Below are 17,684 nucleotides of genomic sequence, written 5' to 3'. Positions count from 1 at the left end.
GAATCTCGTTTTCACATCATGTGTAATCAGTACAGTTTGGACTACAGTCTCGTTCACACATCAAGCTCGTTGCTGTCCTAATTTAGGATCTTCTTTTTAATAAATTCTTGAAAATGTTAAAATAGAGAGAAAGAAAGGGGGGCCTGGTGAGGATGTTTGCCCGGGGCCCATGCTGTCTCTCCATGTTCCTGGTTGGATCAAATAAGTTCTTTGTAGGAACTGATCATTTTGAAATTCTTAACTAACACAGCTTAACATCTTGAATTAAGATATTTATCTCAATCATGAAACCAAATATTTTAAAAAGTATTACAAATTAAAATATTACCACAAAATGTTTTTGACACACCTTACCAACACACTCAGAATTGTTTTTTCAACTATTCTTCTCAATTTTTAATAACTGGACTTTGAATGCTTTTTTTGTATTGCAATAATTATAAAAAAAAAAGGAAAATCTACAGGACGAAACCACAAACTAAACAAGGTGAACATCATACTTAGATTAGAGCCACTCATCGCTGAAAGTTTACGTAGAAAAAATTGTTAGCATGGTTTAGGGGTTTTTGTTGTTTACTCTTACAACTTTTTCACATTCTCACAGACACTAAACCATACAATTTATAGTTACTTTTCGTAAGACTATTTCATATACAACTTTGAATAAAAATCAGGTCTTAAAAGTCATTATTATTAACAAAAACTTGTGTACCAATGAAAGTATCATATTTTTAATAAGTCACTTGCTATTGATGATATTCTTTAATTAAGTTCAGATAATGCTATTTTCCCTCCATTCCTTTCCAGTTAAAATGTGGCATAGTATTCAGCAAGCTGCCTTATTAAAAGTGGAACCCCAGTTTTGCTTACATTTTTTATTTCTAAATAGAATACAAATTTTTGTTCAGACATTGCAGATGACTGTCTTATCACCTGTTGAGCAGAATTAGGGTTAACAGTAGAGAAAATAATTTAATTTTCTATGCACAGGTATTTCACAGTAATTATACAGTACTTTAAATATATATTTACTTTCATAAGCTCTTAAGGTTTTACTTTTTTTAAATGGTTTGTACAACTATTTCTGCTCTTAAGGAATATGATTTAATTACTCATTTTGTTTCCTTATTCCAAAGCCAGTTCTTTAAGTGAGTAAAATTGAAATATGCAGGCAGACATGCATATCTTGTAGCATAATATGGATGAAAACATTTTATGTGGTGAAATGTGAACAAAAGATCAGTTTTATTTTTGTTTAAAGTGATTGGAAATATAATATCTAAGCCACTTTTTCTCACAAATTGATATGTCTTGCTTGTTATACGAGTTTGATTCTGTTGAATCTCTGGTAGTGAAACTTTTATTTCTTCCAATTGTGTTAGTACGTATCTTTTAAAATCTGCAAGGTATAGAAATCTATTGCATAATTATATAATCTATTGAAAACACATTGTGGCCGATTTCAACATTGCTACAAGGGAAGTTTCAGTTGGAAACTACTACTTATGATGACTGAAAGCCAAATGTGCAGAATAACACAAAAAATTGAAACCTATGAATATACCCCACTAGTTTTGCCTTGGCTTGTTCAGTTTTGTAAGCCATGTAAAACTATGAAGTTTCTAAACTTAAGCAAAGGAAAATCAGTTTGAACATAATTCATAGTTACAGTATAAAGTAAAAATGATGGCTCTTATATTTTTGTATGGAATGGATGCTTCATCCTTAAGTTTTTCATTGGATCTGCTCTTGTCTAGGGACTCCAAAGATTGATGCTTTTGCCACACACTGGAATGCTCAGTTCCTATTCTTCTAGTCTCCAGTACCTCACCCTCTGGCTTTAGGAGTAGATGTTCTCAGCCAGGATTGGACAGGTCTTCATCTTTATAAGTTCCCTCCTATCCTTCTGCTTTCCAAGGTTCTGGCACTGATTCACTCCATGTCCTGTTGAGTTCTTCTGGTGGCATCATATTGGGTGGGTCAGCCCTGGTTTCCACTCGTCCAGTATTTTCAGGAATGTCAACCTCTTCCCCTTCCTCCCTGGCCATCTCTCTTATGTCAGCCTCGGTTAGACATTTTTTCATCCAGTAGTTTGCATGCTTCAACTTCACACCTGGCTTTTATGTGGTCCATCCCACAACATCAGAGATTTACATCTCAAGTGCCATCCTCATTAACACATTTCAATCGACATTCTTCTCCTAGAAATTTATCTAAAGAAATGGTTTACTCATCATTAATGGTCTCTCTGACATATATTTAACCTTTTGTGTTGCACTGTGCTACATGTCTTTCAATTCTTGACATGGTTGTTTGACACTTTCATTTGTTGCCTTTTATAAGGCTGACTTATCAGCTACTTTTCATTTTTTCTAAGAGAATAAAAGTTTTTGAGTCACTGATTTTGTCATTACTTTTGAAATCATTTCAGGTTATCTGTCCTCATCAAGCTTTCCAGATTTGTAGTTGGGATACCACAGTGGTTTTCCATGCATTAACATGTACACCTTTTGAACCTGTGAGGTCATGTTCACTATATCTCCTATCACTTAAAACATGTTTTCTTCTGTTATTTGCTAGTGGGCATAGATGTTCGGATGTGTTTACGCTTCATGTTCAGGTCACTGTACCATTCCAACTACATTCTGTTATATCCAGATAGGTCCTTTCTATCTAAAACTGCAGCAGCTAGTGAAGGAAAGGAAATGAGGCTTTCTTTCCTACTCATTTTCCCTCCATTATCCATTTATATGACCATTTGGATCCAGATCATTTTTTATGCTCTATTCAAACTCGCTGATATTATGTAGCACACACTAAAGTATTTTGGGGCTCATGTCATTGGTTATTTGTCTATTGGAATCCTGTCACTTTGACAGTTGGATTCGTCAGTTGGTTTGGGGAGCTTACTCTGGTCATTCATTGGAATAGTGGAGACATCTACAGGTCTCATCTCATCAAGTTCGACATATATTGATGTCCCTGGCAGCTCAGTTGCATTGCCTGCTGGAGGAAATTGTACATGTTAGTATGTGGACTACACCTAACACCTGTATATTGCCCTATTTACATGATCTAGGTGTCTCCTCCTCAGATGGGTTTCGGCTACCCCTGTGACTATTCTACATGCCCTGGCTCAATTGTGACAAAGGTGAGTAACTTCATTTCTTTTGTGTTACATTTCAAGGACCTCCTCGTCATCCTCATTTGGATCACACTCGATAGCAAGTGTTGCCTGGTCAGGTATGCTTTAAGAAATCCTCACCAACTACCAGTAGACTAATAACTAAATTCCTGGAAGCAACAAGCTCTGTAAGGATGCGGTGTTCCATAAGAACACCTTGGCACTTGCTCGGTGGTAAAAAATTGTTCTATACCAAATTCAATATAAAATACTGGACTGTCACTTATGGACTATCATGATTAACTCTCTCAACATGATTTGTCCAACCATGTGACCACTTTGTACTTGTTTAAAGTATGTATAGTTTAATACTACTAACATTTAATATAGTATGTACATCTTCACAAAATTTGGTACACTTTCAGCAAACATAAGTCTTTCACATACAAAAAATCATATTTTTCAGTGAAGTATTTTTAATAAACTAAAACATTTGTCTGTGAATATATTGTTTTTGTTTTTTTTACTAGTCCTAGTGTAAAGTGATTTTCATGTTAAGATTAAAAATACTTTTCTTCATCTCAAAAATCTCAAATTTCATTTGCGTAATCTCTTAAAATGTTTGCTTTCACTAAAACTTTATATTTTGTCTGTTATTTTTATTACCCTAACTCTATACAACGTTTGTCAATTTGATCGACCTCATAACTACCAAAAATAAATAAATCTAAATTACCCATTTTTTCTTTCTAGAATGACTTCAGATTGTAACATGAAACAACATTCATTTGTTCTAAGTGTCTTCAAACTTATAACAGTATACACCTATTTATACTTTGAACCCTGTGTAACTACTGTTGGTGCCATTATAAGTTATAAATCACTTTGGAATCGTGGAGCTTACATTACGCTATCAAATTAAATTATCTGCGAGCTGCTCGCATGTGTTCCTCATGAAACTTTTTTATTATGTAATTATTATTATTTATTTTACCTAACTAACCTAAAGAGATCCATGTTTTTAAATCTTAGTTATTTTTATAATAATAAATAAAGAATAAACAAGAAATAGACTTACCCAGGTCGTCTTTTTTTTTTTTTGCTGTTGACTTTTCATGACACGTAACCCTACTCTTTTTATACTAATGATTGTAATGCACTTAATAATTTCTTTTTAATTAAATAATGTGCCAAAGAACATAGAAAAACAAGGTGCAAAAAGCAGACAATTTCCCCTACCTATTTCAGTTTTTCTAGCTTTATAACTATGCAACAAAAGACATTACAAATTCATCCAAGCTAGTCGTTGTCTTTCCTGTGAGAATAAAGCTTGTAATAACAGAGAAATTGACAATTCTACATTCAGAAAATAATGTAATATAAATGTCATTTGATAGATGAAAACCTTGTCTTTCTATTGGTTATACATGATATAGAATTAAACATAAGAGAGAACAATTAATAAATCCTGAAAGAGAGGTTGTATCAAGAGGGGTCTGATTTTCTATTTGACAGCTCTGTAACCAAAGAAAATTAAAGGCTATAAAAATTGTGGTTTGTCTGAGCAATGAGGATTTTATAGTGGGTAATTTACATTAAATTTTGTACTTATTGGAATGGTGGTGAATAATATAGAGAAGAGGGGATGCTTAGAGAAAATGTCACATTTCTCACACTAGGGGAAATTTGGGATTTTTTTAAATATTGTCTTATAAAATTATCAACTTAAAACTTATATACTATGAAAATATGGATTATTAGCTACGATAAATAAAAAATAGTTTAATAAAATTTTGGATGTAAGTCACTAAAACCTGGTAACATGTGCAGTAAACGATGTCCAGGCAGAGAGGATTAAAGCATAAAGAGATTTTGTCAATCCCTGCTAATCTCTGCATTGAAGAAATTTGGATGGATTTGCTCTTCAAAATAGGAAACATGGTTCACCTATTGCACTGTCTCCAGAGCATCATTCCTCAGGACTCCCCAATGCGAGTCCCCCCCTCTCTCTCTTAGTGAAGTAAGGGAGTCTTTACTACTCTCAGTTTCCAGTTTCTGGAGTGGTAGACAGAGGTCTATTCCTTCTGAGTGATGTTTGTACTCTTTATTCCACTCAAGGAGAAGACGATACCTTCTCACCCTTAACCCTGGATGTCTGGTGGGCAGCTGAACCAACCTACATGGGATCCTCCTCATAATTCTGATTCAGAGATGACACCTTGATATCCAGTTGTGTGAGCATGGTTCTTGTTTTTGGTCATTCTATTACTTTCCATAATTGTGGAAGAGGGCCCTTGAGTCTTCCTAATTCTGCACATGGAGCATCACATTCATGAGCCATTAGTTGAACTTGGTTTGTTTCACATCTTCCTCATAATTTAGGAGGCAGTAGGTTTTGTCTTGCCTCTCTGGTTGAGGAGTTAGGATTTCGGTTCATAATTCCAGGTAGATGATCTCTATTTCTTCAGGTTCAATGAGGTGTGAATTGGCTCCACAATTTTGAGTTTTGTTCTTGCATTCTGTGCTTCTTCATGTTGGGTGTTACATGCCTTCTATTTGTAATTCCAGTGGCTTGCATGCAACATTTTGTAACTTTCAGGTTGTGTTCCCTTCATATCATAATACGGTCTTCATGCCCTAGCCACTACACCTTGGATCTAGCTTTGCATCCACAGCCCTACAATTCCAACAACAAGACATGAAACCTACAAAAAGCAACAAGAAATTATGATACAAGATATCTGATAATTTTCTTGCCAATGTAACTGGCCCAGTATAGAATTAAATTTGCCTCAGTTTTATGGCTTTCCACCTTTTAATTTCAAAGAGTGATCTTGATTTTCTTGCAAACCCCTTTCTGTATTAATGCTTTCTTGTTAACAATAGTGTTGGATATGCTAGTAATGGTGATGGCAACCAGTCTATAATATAATGGATCCTTCATCCACATTAAAATTAAGCATCTCATTACCCCAAGGCAAATTAGTTGTACGTTATTGAGAGCAAACTGGGTCACCATTCTCAAGCCTGTGCATACCGGAGGTAAGAGGCTAAGGTAATATTCTCCATCAGCCATTTCTTCAAAAGAAACTTCATTCACCTCTGGAAGTGTCATTCTTCCAACTCAATTACCATGCAGTGTACACCTTTTACATGATAAAAACCATGTATGTAATCTCACATTCTTAATGAAAGCTCTTGCAGGTGCATCACAAGTTAATACTGATAGTTCAAAACTAATAATTGAGCCATTGTAAAGAAGACAATTTTGTTTAAGGAGATTATATTCTCCAATAAAGTAAAAATTTTCAGGTTTTTTCTCACCATAATACAAGCCAATAACAAACTGTTCACCATCAAATAGCTTATCAAACTTTCCTAGTATTGGCCAAACAAAGAAACACCATCAGTACTTATCTGTAGTGAAATTATATCAACATATTGAATAGTTGAATTTCATTCTAAATCTAAAATTATTCAATTAGCTATAACAAAATGGTAATAAGATCCTCCAAAACCTTTTTAATTTGAGATTCTGCTTCAGAAATTGACACTGCACCTAATAGTCTTAGGATCTTTTGGTGACTTTAAGAAAGCTAATTTCAAGCAAAGCTGAGAGTGAACTCAAAGTTACAAAATATTTTGTAGCCCAGTCAGCATGAAATCATCTGCATTTTGTCCAATGTGACATTTTTAACTATTACTGTTAGTTTTAGACATTAACTTTCTTTAGTTAACAAGGCCTTATATTGAACAGAAATTTAAATTTCTTAATTTCCAAGAATTATTAACCTCTACAGTATGTGCTATCTGTACCGACACAACAAATATGTTCTATACTAAACATTATTGTATATACTTACAAGTATAACTTAAGTTTACAAAACCTCTGTTGACAATTGTTTGTAAAATCTGCATATTATTCACTGAAATTTGGTATTAGTGGAACTTCATTTAATGTTACAATTCATAAAACTATAGTTTATGTTCAAAGCATTAATTTAATTTATAGTCTAAGTTTAACTTCATGTGTACTTGCATGATAATTTATACTAAAAATAAATAAGTAATATGTACTTAAAAGTTTGTCTTACTTTAAGAGTTGGATTACTTCAAGTTATTGGTATAACTTATGCAGTGGTATGGTTGTCTTTTATAAGTTTTAATACTTTGATGAGCTACATATAAAAATTTCAAAAATATGGGCAACATTTATCCAGGCAGATATACTAAATAACTAAAAAAAAAGTCTGAAATGTTAATATACCATGTATTTTACTTATATTCAAGCAAAATATGGCAGAATAATGTGAACAAAAGTCAGCATTTTATTGCTTTGAGGGTTTTTGTTTGCCATTAATGTTAAGAAAAATAAAAAATCCTTATTAGCCTCAAAAAAGAATTATATTGGATGAAAAATGAATGGAAATTAACATATTATATGTTAAATAGATATATAGTTTTCCAAAATTTTTAAAGAACTGGATGCTATATAATTTAATCTATAATGTGGTGTAAACTGAATAAAAACATTCAAAAAATGTCTTCATAGTAATCAGATGATGAATATTGTATTTGCATAGAAGACAACAAAATCAACTGAATGAAAACAATAAAAAAAATGTTTATACCCTAACCGTATCATTCACACAATGGTTCTAACTAAATGACAACATTGAATAGTTGTGTGCATCTTATCTGGGATTTCACTTTTCTTCTTCTATTACATCTCTTCTTGGCCACCCCTTGGATGAGCTCCTCCATGTAGGGATCTGCAAAAAGGACCAAAAGAGATCTGGATATTTTCTCCGGGTCTCCCCAACACTTACCAGTTCCTAGCTGCTGAGGTGGTGGACCATGGAGAACCATCAATGCTGGACTCGTGCACTGGGGAAATATACAATTGAGTACCGATATGGTAGCAAGTGGGGCAGTGTAATGCAGGTCATCCCGCATCTAACTAAAGGAATTACATGTGCCACTTATGCTGTCCTCCTGCTGCTTGAGTGTTCAATTGAGGTGAGCACATAGTATGATGCTGTGCCATCCTCCTGCAGCCAAGTATGTTCAGTTGAGTTGAGGCGAGCACACTATAATACTGTGCCCTCCTCCTGTAGCCAGTGTTTATTCAATAGAGTTGAAATGAACACGCAGTATGATTTTGTGTCCTTCTCCTGTAATCAAAATATGTTACATAGGCCTGATGTGAGCACACGTTATGATGTATGCCCTCCTTCTGCAGCCTGTGACTGTTCATTGGAGTTAAGGTGAGCACGAATTATGATACCATGCCCTCCTCTATAGTCATGTCTATTCAGTTAACTTGAGGCCCTCCTTCTGTGGCCAGTGTCTGTTCAGTTGAGTTGAAGTGTGAGCATGCTATTCCAACCTCTATGGCATGACTACTGTGTGCTCTTCCCACAGCTGGTGTCAGTCCAATATAATCTAATGGTAGATGATACCATGCCCTCCTTCTGTGGCCAGTGTCTGTTCAGTTGAGTTGAAGTGTGAGCATGCTATTCCAACCTCTATGGCATGACTACTGTGCGCTCTTCCCACAGCTGGTGTCAGTCCAATATAATCTGATGGTAGAGTTGAGGTGAGCACATAAGGTACAGTCTGAATGCACTCTTACCATGCTACATATATTGGCTGTTTGACCTCTTGTGTGCAAGTACTCAGATGGCTGTGTTCTTCTATGACACATGAAGTGCATTTGCTTCTTCCTCTCTTTCTTTCTGGATGAAGGTTATACCATGGATGAGATGAGATATGGTCTCCTATGAGTGTGCCCCTTTGGAGTCTGCCATTTGGTGTTACACTCTGTGGGCTTTTATTGAAGTGCTTTCTGAAGGGAGCTCATCTAGGTAAAACTTTGCACTGACTCCTCCACCACTTCAACATGGGATTATAGATAAACTGTGTGAAGAGGTGTGATATTGTTTCAGAAGATAACATTTTCTAAACCTGAAAATGTATTTCCAATAGATATTCACATCCATTCTCTCCACTTCCAGTGCACCTATGTATTCCTTGCCTCATCAAAAATTCATAGGGTGGGTTATTGTACATAGAGGTGTGTTGTCTTTCTATTGATGGAAGGTTTTTGATGTCATTATGCAGTAGTGCAATTCATGAGAAACCTCGTGAGATTGGGTGGGAGTTCACTAAAGGCTAGAAGATAATTGTGTGAAGAGATATCTATTACAAATATATTTTCAGGTAAGGAAAATGTTAACTCCTGTTTTAGCTAATTATATTTAAACATTCTTTATAGCTAATAATGGTTGGAGACAGCTTGAATGGGTAATGAAGAAAAACTTTAATATAAGTTTAACATAACAGCAAATGCACAATGTTTTGACAAAACCTTATCAATATTAGTATTTAATATGGGTTATAATTTAGCATTCTTAAGCTTATATGTTCATTTCTAGAAGTGTGATTGATATGAAAATACAAACCATTAAAGACAAATATTTCAAATTTTGTAATTTGAATTAAATAGCTGTAATTATACTTAAAAAAATTATGAAGTCTAAACTTAAATTCACATTCATAAATTGGATGCCTGTTTTTAGTTGTTGTTGTTTTTAAATCATCACTTATCCAGTTAATACACTTGCATTTTGGACATAATATGAAATGCATCTTTTTTCATGCTTATTATTATTTCATAACAATGAAAAATCAATATTGTAACAAGCCTTATGTTGTAAGAGGTGCAAGTGTCCTAAGCAATACTAACTTTGATGTAAACAAATCTCTCATTTCTAGACACTTTGTTAGTGTGTGTGTGTGTATATGATGTAAAACCCATGGTATGAAAATTTACCATGGCTACATGTAAGTGATGTTGATATTGTTATATTAGAAAAAATCAGTTATTGGTTGAGGACATAAGGTTGCAGTACACTCCAACTGCATTAAGCTTAGAAAAACTTGAAAAGAAGCTTTTAAGGTAATTAATTAAGAGACCAATTAATAAAAACACTGATATATAATATTTCTCTTTGATACAATATGGTAGGGTAAGGACATTAGGGTGTTTTTTTTATTAATTTCTAATAAAATGGAGGGGGTCTGACCCTCCTAGACCTGCATCTACTTATTCAACATTAAATAATAGTTATTAAGTTTTGTAAAAATAGATAGAGTGGTGGGGGCATGGATGTCTGCAATGAGACTCCCTTGGAAATGAGAAACTTATTTCTGTGGATGCTCATGGGTGGGGGTTAAGCTCCCTGGACTCCTCCTCTAGGTTGATACCATCTTATACAACATTAAAAATAGTTATTAATTCCTAAAAATAATGAAGGCAGAGGTCTGGATCTTCTTGATTCCTTCCATATATACCTGCCTATAGATACAACATTAAAGAATGTAGCTACATAATTGTAAATTAGAAATGAAAAAGAGTAAATTCACATTTTAATAGCTAGAGTGCTGCCAATCAGTAGCTCAAAATTAGTGTCAGTGGTAGATAGTCTTAGTAGCTTTACAATAAATAATAAAGCAGGATGAGCAAAAGCAGTGGCAATGTGAATCGAACCTGAGACTTTTCGAAACACGAGTCATTCCCCCCCTCAATCCTTATGTAACAATTTCATACATAACAATAAACAAATATAATGGCAATATTTTGATTAGATGATTATTTTTGTAGCAGTCAATTGAATTGTAGTTTTGATTTCATTCATTGATGTAATAATTGGAAGTGGAAACAAATGAAACAATCAATTTTAATTATTTGATTATTCTCCTGGCATTAATCAAATAAAATTATCATAATTTCTATTAATCAATTAGTTTACAAAACACTAGTTGATGTAATTGCTGCTCATAGATACTTGAGTCGATTATATCAATTGAATAAATTGCTCAGCTCTTTGTGATACTATGGCTTTTCAGGTTGGCCAGGTATGCAACACACAAAGTCTTGGTTGAAGTGCTTTTTATAATAGTAATTTATGAGATGGCAGTTGATATGTATACCATGTGTTGGCCTGATGAACTCTGGTTTCCAAAAATGACCTCATTGGCTGTGGTCAAGATGAAATTACATTGTTGCTGGAACCCAGAGCCATTAAAAAATATATATTTCTTAAAAATTATTAACAGTTATAATATGATGTAATATCACACAAACAACTGATCTATAGATCATGTTTTGCAAGTGTAAGGTATTATTTGCTTTGATTATTGACTACGTGTTATCCTATATAATGAATAGTATATATTAATGAATGATTATTAGGTGTACTGGACCTTGTACCCTTGAGTATTATATGTATAATATAGCATGTATCCTGTTAAAAAGAAGTGCAGTTTGTCTTTCAGCAGTTTTAATAATCAACTTGCCATTATTCTGTTTCTTATTTAGGAGAGAGAAATATCAGCATGCAGAAACATGTTGAACAGTTGATTTATTTGCCTTATGAGTCAGCAGGTAGAGAGATCAACAGCATCACACAACAGTTGTTAAAATCCCAGGATCTTGTTCAGGTACAGTGTAATTGTCAGTTTAAATAATTAGAAAAATGAGTGTATAATTCATGGACTGGTATGTGTAAAAATAGAATTTAAGATGTATGTTTCTCCCTTTGGTATTTTAAGTTAATACATGTCATCTGAACTATGCCTGCAGTATTCAGAGCCTTTTTTTATAGTACTTCTTGTAATAAGTACTCAAAACTAAATAGTATAACATTAAGTGCCTAAGTGTATAATGTGTGAAATGCCATTTGGGCATAAAAAAGTGAAAAAATCATTACTTAAATTTTCATTTGTTTTCCCATAATTCTGATAGTAGTTATGGATTTCAGAACAGAGGTGTGTAGAATTGTATAAATTGTTGTAGCTCATAAAGAATCAATTTTCAGAGATTACTTTCACACACTATATGCTCCCCCAGTGACACAACAGTATGTCTACTGACTTACAATGCTTGAAACCAGGTTTCGATACCCGTGGTGAGCAAAGCACAGATAGCCCATTGTGTAGCTTCTTGCTTAATTACAAACAAACAATCACACACTATATGTATTGAAGACTGCTATAAAATATATTTTAAATGAGAAATTGTGGAGGAATATTTTAAGTAATTCATTTTAAAGAGTAAAGTCTAATTGGAAGTGAGAATGGTTTCTTGACCTGCCATTAAACTAGATTTTTTCTGACTTCATTTATTTTTATTTTTTTCACAAAGATACTCAGTTAAATGCAATATATCGACAGTTTCCAATATATTACCTTCCCTCTCTCACAAGATCAGCTTTTCCCATTTTGTGCTGCCCTCTAAATGTGAACCTTTATCAAAACGTATGCCACAAACCTTCCACATCCCTCTGTTGGAATCCAAAGTTTCAACATGTCTCTGTTGCAAATCATCATGCGTAAACTCTCCACCAATAGGAGAACACTACTATCATGTGACTCCCTCTATGCGTCACTACCGAACTATCACTTCCTATTTGGTAGTGCTCGAGTGCAGACATCTTTAGACCGCTAATTATCCTTGAAGTAGTTTAACTTTATTTAATTTGGTTCAACTGCATTTATTTTCATTTCACTTTTACTTGAGAGCATTTGATTTACCTTGCCATGTATTTTTCGCCTGTTATCTAGCCTGAAGTTGCTGTTACCAGTGCGGTTGCATATCACTCGTCTGTTACCGCACTTTCGGCCACAGGTGCGGGCGTCCTGTCGGGAGATTTCTCTGTCTTTGTTCACAGGGAGATGGAGCTTTATATGGAATGCACATTGTATCCTGTTTGTGCCCTTCTTCTTTCTGTACTTTTCGAGCTTTTTACAGGTGCAGGCTGACAAAATGTTGATCTTTTACCCACCCAGAATTCACCGTGCCTTCCCACATCTTTCTAAGGATTCTATTCAGCCCTCGTCAACTTTCTCGGAGATTGTATCTCAGATATGTGATGTTTTATCTCTTGCCATAATTATTTTTACCCACGTCCTTCCTTATTGCTTGTTTCTACCTCTCTACCTTGTTTTTCCCCATCCCCTTATGTTCGGGTTTACACTAGGCTTTGCTGCACCATTGGGTGATGGCATCGGTCCGCCTTGTCCCCTTGCGACTTTTAGGGCAAGCTCCCAATTTCTAGACCACCAATTGTGGGTTCAGTTTTATCTTTTTGGGGAAACATGTCTCACTTTTCCTGTTCATCCTACACATTGCCCGGTTTTCTCGTCTTGATCTTCCTCTGACACTCTGTTATACTTCACCTCAATCCTCTTCCTGTCTGAGGTTTTCATGGAAACCCTGTGGGGTTTTCTGGGGACATACTTTTCCCTTCCACTGTCAACCATGTGTTGTCTTCAGCTCTGGCCCTACACACTTGGTTTACTTCTCTTTAGGACTTTTTGGGTCGCAACGCTATATTTTTGCGGAACCGTCGCCCGGGACCTTCTTATGGCCCCATTTTTACGGTGTTTCGAGTGTGATACGATTACTGTGTCCTTGCAGTTGCAGTTGGCTTCTGTCCAACAGTGATCCACCTTTCACATCGGATGCCCCAATGGTCTCTATCGGAACCAGGTGTGGCTCTGAATCCAGTTTTTTAACTCTATCCTTCACAGCCCTGCCTGTCCCAGCTTCCCGCTGTATGCTGTTCGCTATTTTTCGCGGTGTTACACTGTATGCAGGTGACGGTTCCAGTGATTGTATGGTGAGTTTGGGACTGAGGGTAGCTCGTCTGGCATATTTCATTCATCAGAGCAGCCCTTTCCTCTCCAAAGCTTGGGCTCATAGTGTTCTATCAGAGGGTTTCAGCATACCCTTTTCCCCTCTCTCCAGTTTCCTTACTCATCATCGGGATCCATGATCATGCCAGTGTCTCCCAAACCAGTACTTGGCCTCTTCACCAAACAGGTTGTTGTACCTGCTCCATGTGGGTCGCTTGGGTTTTACTCCCACCAGTTTGCCCGTCGTGGAGCAGTATACCATTTTAGTGTTCTGCCCTTCGGTCTGGCTTCCACGCCACTTGTTTTCTCAAGTGGTTTGCCCCTTTGCTCAGCATATTCATGCACTGCAGCTATGCTTACATGGATGACTGGTTTCTTCTTGTCCATTCCGAATGGAAGTCGACCAGTCCTTTTCATCAGCTCCTTCTAAATACTGTGCAGTTGGGATGGTTGATCATATTGGAGTGGTCCTTCCTTCATCCTACCCATTATCTTGTACATCTGGGTGTTTTCTTGAATACCCACCTTGGTCGGGCCCAACCTTCTCCTCTCTGGCTCCTTTCTTTAAACTGACCATTCGAACAGCCCAGTCTGCTCCCTTACTTACTGTTGGTGAGATTATATTGCTTTTGGGGAGGTGGTCATCTCTGATACCTGTCATAACCCTCAACAGGGCTCATTGAGTGAGCCATTCATGACCAGTGGAATCTTGCACGGGATCCCGTGGATGCTCCTATTCACCTTCCCTCCTTGATGGACGATCTCCATTGGTGGTTGGACAAGGCCCATACATCGGTGGGTGTTCTGCTTCCTCCTCCATAGCCATATATACATCTGTTCACTGTTGCATCCCTTCAGGGCTTGGGTGCATGGATCCATCACCAAGAGGCTTCAGTTTGTTGGTCTGCGGTCTATTGGCCATTGAATCATTTTCTTTCTTTCACCAGCAATCACCTGGATATGATCCATTCTGATAATGCTACAGTGGTGGCTTATATCATTCACCAAGGCAGACTCAGTCGAGATCCCTGTGTTTTGCACATTGGATCTTCTCTATTGGGCCCACTCCCATCACATTTGTTTCATGGCGTGTCATAGTCTAGGTGCATTCTATCTGGTGACGGATCATCTTTCCCGAACTGGATCGAGTTTATCCCACTGAGTGGTCCCTACATACTGCTGTTTTTCTGTGGTACTGTCATTGCTTGGGTACTCCCCATATCGATGCATTTCCTCAATTTTGAGTTTTTGGGCAGCTTTATCCCATACCTTCCATTTTTCTGGTTTCCACAGGGTGATTTCCTCCCCAGTCTTTTCCATGTTGATCTTTTTGGCTCTGTTGGCCGCTGAGACGTCCATCACTTCCAAACTGGAGCATTAATGTGGTTCTCCATGCCCTTAATTTAGTTCCATTCGAACATATTTCTACTGTTACTTGTTCCACCTCTCACTTAAGACATATTTCCTCCTATTGGCTTGAGGGCATCATGGAATGGATATTTTTGCTTTTGACATCACCAGGAACTTGTTTTATTCAACCTACCTCATTCTTTATCTGGATCGGGCATTTCTTCTCCAGACCTCGGAGGCTCACAAGGGTCATTCCTCCTTTTACCCTCTCTCCCTTCCCTTTATCTGTGATCAATACCCTCATCCTGATTCAGATAGAATCGTCTGCCCAGCACATGCCCTCCATTATTATATTGCATGCACGGCTTCCTTCTGGGATTCACGTTCCCACCTCTTTATCCCATGACAAACTTCTTGTTACCCTGACCACTTGGGTTTGTCTTTTGATCCAGATGGCTTATTCCTCCTTTTCCCCCTCTCTGCGTGATCTCTTTCCCATGTCTTCCCATCAAATCCGACACCTTACCTTCTCCCTTTCTTCTCAGGTCATGTGGACGACCCTGCACACGTTTATCTCCCACTACTTGCACCACATCCCAATTTCTGCAGGGGTATCACCTGCACCTGTGGCTATTCTATAGACTTGTGAGCAGCTTTGACATGAGGTAAGTTCGTACTTATTCCTTCTTTTCTTTCAGGGGCCCTTACTTCAACTTCACTTTGCATCCCCCTCTGTGGCGAGTGGTGCCTGACCAGGTGTTCTTTCTAAACACTCAAACAAACAAAAACACAAATCCACACTGTATGCCATATTGATTCACGCACTTTGTCCATGGCTATGCATGTTCAACCTTCAGATGGGGTGTTTCACAAGATCACTAGTGTGTGAATAACCTTGTGATGTTTGCTTCATAAAAATGCCCGTCCCAGACCATACCACCCATAGACAGCATGGGTAAAGCAGAAAGGGATTGCTGTCCATCCCTACCATGCCTAAACTGAATAAGTTGGTATGTTCTGCTTTTCAAAATAGGGTTTTGTGATCACCCATTGCACTGTTTCAGTTGTAGCAGTCCATCTGAACTATCCAATGCACTTCTCCCCCTTTCTTCCAGTGGAGTGCATATGTATTTACCATTCTCCAGTTCCAAGCTGCTGGGGTGGTTGACCATGGAGGCAACCTGCTGAATGGGTTCCGCAAAGATGGCTATAACCATTCAGTTCAAAGTAGGGTGGTAGTGTTCTGCTGGTGTAGGAGTTACAAGATCCTCTGGATGAGTGACACATGCCCAGAATGAGATGCCTAAGTGCAGTTTACCTCTCTGATTGGGTGCCCTCCTACCCTCATGTGGATGATGGTTCCCAGCAAGTGAGGTTTTGGAGATCGAGTGAACCAGTCACATTAATCCTCACACAGGTTTTGGGTCATCCATCTTTCCTCTCGACTCTGTCTTCTGTGTTGTGGGTCACAGGAGGTTTACGTGGCCTATTACCATTTCTGTCCTCAGCATTCTCTTTTTCTCAGAATAATGAGGATTTTGCAGATCTATGGAAATTTCGGACCGGCTTCATAGTTGTGATGGTTGATTGCATGCTATGGACTTCCCTCAGATACCAAATGACACATTCCCAGGACCCTAACTCAATGCTCATCCTGTGATGTTTCCTGGAGTCGATATTATATGTACATTCATGACTAGGGCTTGAGGTAAAGATGGTATGATCCTTATCCTACTCTCACGTGCATGTCAGTACCCAGCGAGTGAGGTTTTAGATGTACTTGATTTACGGAGTACAGTCCAACTCACCCTAGCCACTCTACACCATGGGACACATCCTCCATTACCCACTTTTATTATTAATTGAGTGTATCTGTTTCTCTGATTGGGATCACATTGATGACCTATCTTCTCCCATGCAGAAATGCTTCCTTCATATTCTGCCAGTTTTTTATTCTACCTGTTCCTGGCAAAGAGATACTTGCTTCAGAAGTGGTGTGGTGCCCCTCCTCAGATCATCTGATCTGTTTCTCTCATTCCCAGGGGTGTCCTTCAGATGCTTTTGGGGGATATGCCTATTCTTCCCCTGCACCGGACCCTCCTCCTTTTCAATGTGGGATCAAGCTAATCTTGTGAGTGGAGGGAAAATATCATATCGGAAGTTATAATTTTCCTATACAAAAATACAGTGAGTGGTCACAAGTAAATAGACACCTAATTTTTCGTCATTTATGCTAACTAATTTGTGTTCACAGAGCACTACATAAATGAAAATGGTCCACACACTAATTATCTTGTGCTACAACATGCCTAGAACTCAAGGTTCTCTCTCGAATTGTAAGATTTTGTTAGAGGAAGGATAGTTGGTCAAGCAGATGGTGGAATAAGTCAGCGGCAAATTTTGCAGAATTTGGGAATCCCGCTTTCGACAGTCAACAGAATCACAGTGTAGTTCAGGAAACATGACAAGGAAACAATTGAGCAGCATCCTGGTCCATCGGAGAGAACAC

The 17,684-nt window shown here is 37.2% G+C and overlaps 1 protein-coding gene across 1 annotated transcript in view; it reads left to right on the top strand.

The window, feature by feature from the left end:
• LOC106468061 (biogenesis of lysosome-related organelles complex 1 subunit 3-like) overlaps nucleotides 1–17,684 on the top strand; it is a 47,990-nt gene that overhangs the window by 25,023 nt on the left and 5,283 nt on the right. Inside the window, exon 6 of the mRNA XM_022396370.1 lies at nucleotides 11,508–11,629. Within this exon, the coding sequence (XP_022252078.1) occupies nucleotides 11,508–11,629 (122 nt within the window). The remainder of the gene's footprint in view (nucleotides 1–11,507; nucleotides 11,630–17,684) is intronic.

Source organism: Limulus polyphemus, unplaced genomic scaffold (genome assembly GCF_000517525.1).
Source record: "Limulus polyphemus unplaced genomic scaffold, Limulus_polyphemus-2.1.2 Scaffold2853, whole genome shotgun sequence".
In the NCBI taxonomy this organism is placed as follows: Eukaryota; Metazoa; Arthropoda; class Merostomata; order Xiphosura; family Limulidae; genus Limulus; species Limulus polyphemus.
The sequence above is the reverse complement of the archived record's forward strand: the minus strand, read 5'-3'. Positions and strand labels throughout refer to the sequence as shown.